The sequence below is a fragment of the Montipora capricornis genome, chromosome 1 (genome assembly GCF_036669925.1).
Source record: "Montipora capricornis isolate CH-2021 chromosome 1, ASM3666992v2, whole genome shotgun sequence".
Taxonomy (NCBI): Eukaryota; Metazoa; Cnidaria; class Anthozoa; order Scleractinia; family Acroporidae; genus Montipora; species Montipora capricornis.
The window spans coordinates 43012125-43016486 of NC_090883.1; the positions used below are offsets into that span (position 1 = coordinate 43012125).

A 4362-nucleotide genomic window follows, 5' to 3' on the forward strand; every position below is an offset into this window, starting at 1 on the left:
AAAAATTGCGAAAGGCGGGCGTCATTTTCCATACAATGCTCCCGAGTCCTTCTTGATGTTGAAAAAAAGAATAACTGGAAAGAAATTAGAGATGCCTTTGCTGCTACCTGGGAAGAAAAAGAAAGACATGAAGTGTATCTTCATGCGAGTGTGGTGCTTAATGTTACATACTGGACAATTTACGAGAAATTTCATGAGATGGTACTACAAATTACGACTACTGACAAGATTGACAAAGCGAAAAGCCAATCAATTTCAGATGAAGGCCAGGACGCAGTTGTCGCCTTAGACATTGTGGACGTAGCGAAAATTTCGGGCGCAGCACTACATCAACTACGTAAAGGAAGGGAAAAAGTTATCTTCGGGCGTAAAGGGGCAAGAAAATTATCAGAATCGACGAAGGAGAATTATGCCAAGGAAATGAAACTAATGACTGAAATGGTATGTTCAGACACAGGCGCCCCAAGCTCATAACGCGATTTTGCAATGCATAACTATTATGTAGTAAGAGAGTTTAATGGTGAAAAGGGTTAAAAATTAAATTAAGTTGAAAAACTGAACGTCTTTCTCTCGCAATAAACTTTCCCTACCTCAAATAATTATGTTGTTCACGTTTGTTTTGTGTCGATTCATTAGCCATTGCTGATATAGTGAAATCAGTGCTCGTTTATACACTCTCAAGCGAAGCGAAGGCTGCACACGTGTTACCTCCGTAGCCGAACATCACTCTTCAATTTGATCTCCCTTCACAAGCAAAAGTCCTCAATTCTGATAAAATTTCCATTTCCATATAGGCCAATGATATTCCCTCCACAAGCATATTATTTAGCGCTCGATAGAGTCGCGAAGAACAAGAAAATCCGAGAAAAGTTCAGCTGTTTAGCAATCTTTTTATCCGTGATCGAGGTTGTGCGCCTATCAAGGAATTGCGCGACCCAAATCTTGAATTTCGTCAGATGCTCTGATTGGTTCAGTCGAAATTATCAGTCGCCTGCAACGCACCAAAAAATCCTGCTCTCCCCCAGTGGGAACAAATGCCACACCGGGCTGCACACGGGTTACCATTTGACATTGCTTGCGACAACCAATCACGTCAATATTTACATGAGCATAAAGAGGTTTTCCCTGAGACAATAGGGAGCTTAAACAACGACAACGGCGACGGCAACGAGAACGTCATCTCAAAATATACATTTACGTTATTTTAATCGCTTCGTGACTATTTCAACGTTTTTAATATGACAAGGGTATGGTAATTCCTCAAAGATGACACCAGTCGGAACGGCACTCAATTTCGGAGAGAAAATGAAAATTGTTTGTCAGGTGATGACGATCTTCATAAAACCATAAACTTGGCTATTTCACGTTGTTGTTTTGCTGACGATGGCAAAGAAATGGACAAAAGTGAAAAACGTACGTGCAGGGCGTACAAAGCTATTGTTTTTACCCACTAAATATGCAAATTTGTGACGTTCTCTTTGCCGTCGCCGTTGTCGATGCTTAAGCTCCCTAATGTAGAGAGTTTTCTTCACTGTTTTTTCGCTTTGTTTTCTCGCTGCAATTTTCACCTCTCCGAAGATGAAGGGATTGGGAGAAAATAATAACGAGTCGAGAACGCCGATAGTGAAAAAAAGGAAAGTTAAGTTCGTTTTTCTCCGGCTTATTCATCGCGGTTGTACGAACATACGCAAGATTTTCTCGGTGATTCTCACCACACATGGATCTTAAAGCAGAACAACTGGCGGCGCTAAAGTTTGTACACTCGTTCTACGGACTTGGAACTGCAGAAATACCGGCAAATATGATCTTGGAACGTTCTACGGCTATTGCAAGCCTGGTAAACAAAATTCGAAATGTAAATGTCATCATATGGGATGAAGCCAGAATGTCCAGCTCAAGAATTTTGGAACTTATGAATTTATTGCATCACAGTCTGGCCGTGGATGCAAACAACATGAAACCATTTGCCGGAAAACAAATTGTCTTGGTTGGAGAATTCCTACAGCTTAGGCCCGTTCCAAACAGATTCGACAAAGGTTCATTTATGTTCAACTCGCATGTTTTTAGTGCTGCAATTTCTCATCGCATTCAACTGAAAAGAATTATGAGACAATCCCCAGATGAAATTGAGTTTGCCATTGCTTTGAAGCAAATCCGTCTTGGAAATTGTACCACAGCTACATCGAAATTTGTCACCAGCTTGTCCAGAGAACTTCACCCAGATCAAAGTAAACTTGCAACACATATATTCTTTAGAAAAGCCCCGACCATCCTTTATAATGGAGGTGTAGTGGACAGTCTACCAGGAGAGTCGATTCGACTCGAAGCAGAATTCAGTGGTGTTACAAATAACATGATATGGCCAGGAGAGGAAACATTGATCTTGAAGGAGGGTGCAAGAGTGATGCTGGTGTGGAATAAGTCGAACTCTTTAAAAAATGGAACAATGGGTGTGTTTGTGGGCATGGACAAACACACAAAGGCATTGGTGTGGTTCGAAAATGAGGGGATTGTCCCGATTGGAAAGGAGACCTGGAACAATTAATAATGACGAAAGAGGGCAGAAAATCGGTTCTGCATGCCAGTATGCTATATGGAAGCTTATGCGATAACTTTGCATAAATCACAGGGATTGACTCTCGATTCTGTAGTCGTTCATTGCTCGACCCAATTTATGCCAGGCTTGATTTATGTTTCATCATCTCGTGTAAGATCAGCCAGTCACATCCATATGGTTAATTTTAAACCTAGCCAACTGCTCAAGCAACCACAAGAAGTCATCGACATATGTTCAACTGCACTGGGAAATCCTCTGGCAGATCTCTCATGTTATCGTTTTATGAACATTGACAATGACGTCTTTAATGTATCAGACAGGCTCATGACAGCATTGCACAATAATAATGATCTGAGATTCCCCATTGAGCAGTTGAAAGAGAATGTCACTGCCTACTATGAAACACCCAGTTCTCTCCAAGACCTTGTAGAACGTATCCTGGTACATGACCAACTCAATCGCCATGTGTTTACATTGGCAAAGCCACCAAATGACAAATTCAATCACAACAAAGTGCATAGCATGCTTCTTTCTCTGAAAAAGGTTGATCCACGAGCCCCTTTTGCAGTGGCAAAGAACAAATTGATTGACACCCTGGTAATGGTCAAGAAACTTGGTGACATCAGTACTTTTATCAATCTCAAGTGGTTTCAATCATTTCGGTTCATTGAAGGTCATTTGGTTGAGAATCAAAGTGAATACATCCTAGAGATGTCTCGTGAGAACTTTTCAATGGCAACTGCCAAACTCAATGAGCTTTTTGGATCAGTTGTATTCTGAAATGGTAAGCTGTCTGGTGGAGGGAATAACATCTGAGGTGTTGCCCATTCACAGGGCACTTGCCACTCAATTGTCAGTTATGATTTAGTGGGAGTTTTTTGAGCACATGAAGAAAGTTGTGAAGAAGGACAGAGAGGAGGAGCCAGTTTTTTTCAATGTGGGTGAAATGGGTGCTTCTGGTAAAGCGAAAAGTGAGGCATGTCGGTGGCTGGGCCATCAAGAAGTTATTGTCGAAGGCACGAAAATGCATCACACGCAACATGTTTAGCACCTCTCGTGAAACTCTGTCCACTGTGAGGAAGCATATCACACTGTGTGAAATCATTGAAGAAAACTTCGTGGTCCCTTATGCTAAACTAGAAGAACACAGCATCTATCAGGAGAGTCTTGAACTGACAAAAAGCCTGCATTATCCACATTTCAAATAATGCATTCGTTTTCTTCATGGCTCTTGAGAAGCAACGGGAGTCACTTCTCAACCACACAAAACTCAGGAAGCTAAGAGGAGACTTAGTATCAGTAGCTCATCAAGATCTTATGAAGAATGAGGACCTGAAAGAAAAGTGGGCAGAATGTTTCGACCTCGTTACAGTTACTTCCCACAAGGTAACATGCTAATGGCAAAAATTCAAATTTAAAAACAAATATTATAAAATTAATATTGATAACAGTGGGCGAGGGGTTCCCAAAATAATATCCTGTATATCATATGATTTCAAGAAATCTGTTGAGCAGCTCTACAAAGATGTCATTCAATGCTACATTAATATGGGTGCTGCACAGTATTTCAGGGACTACAGGAGGGACCACAACCTCAAGAAGAGTGCTGAGCTGAGGAAACGGGTATTGCAAAGGCAGGGAAGAAAAAAGGAGCAAAGCGATAGTGTTCCTTATCAGGTATGAATGATAAACATGATATAGGTTCAACAGTCATTTTGGAGTTGTTGTTTGCTGCAGTGTCAAGGCAAGTGTGGTTCCCACAACATTCGCATGTCTTGTATCACAAGAAATATCCAATATACACT

At 41.1% G+C, this 4362-nt stretch overlaps 1 protein-coding gene across 1 annotated transcript; it reads left to right on the forward strand.

The window, feature by feature from the left end:
• Positions 1–1717: 1717 nt before the first annotated feature.
• LOC138015164 (uncharacterized) lies at positions 1718–2545 on the forward strand. Its single transcript, XM_068862096.1, has one exon. The coding sequence runs from the start codon at positions 1718–1720 to the stop codon at positions 2543–2545; it is 828 nt and encodes a 275-aa protein (XP_068718197.1).
• Positions 2546–4362: the final 1817 nt, after the last annotated feature.

Excerpts from the sequence above, each read along its gene's own strand:
- LOC138015164 (XM_068862096.1), top strand. The coding sequence starts at position 1,718 with ATGGATCTTAAAGCAGAACAACTGGCGGCGCTAAAGTTTGTACACTCG.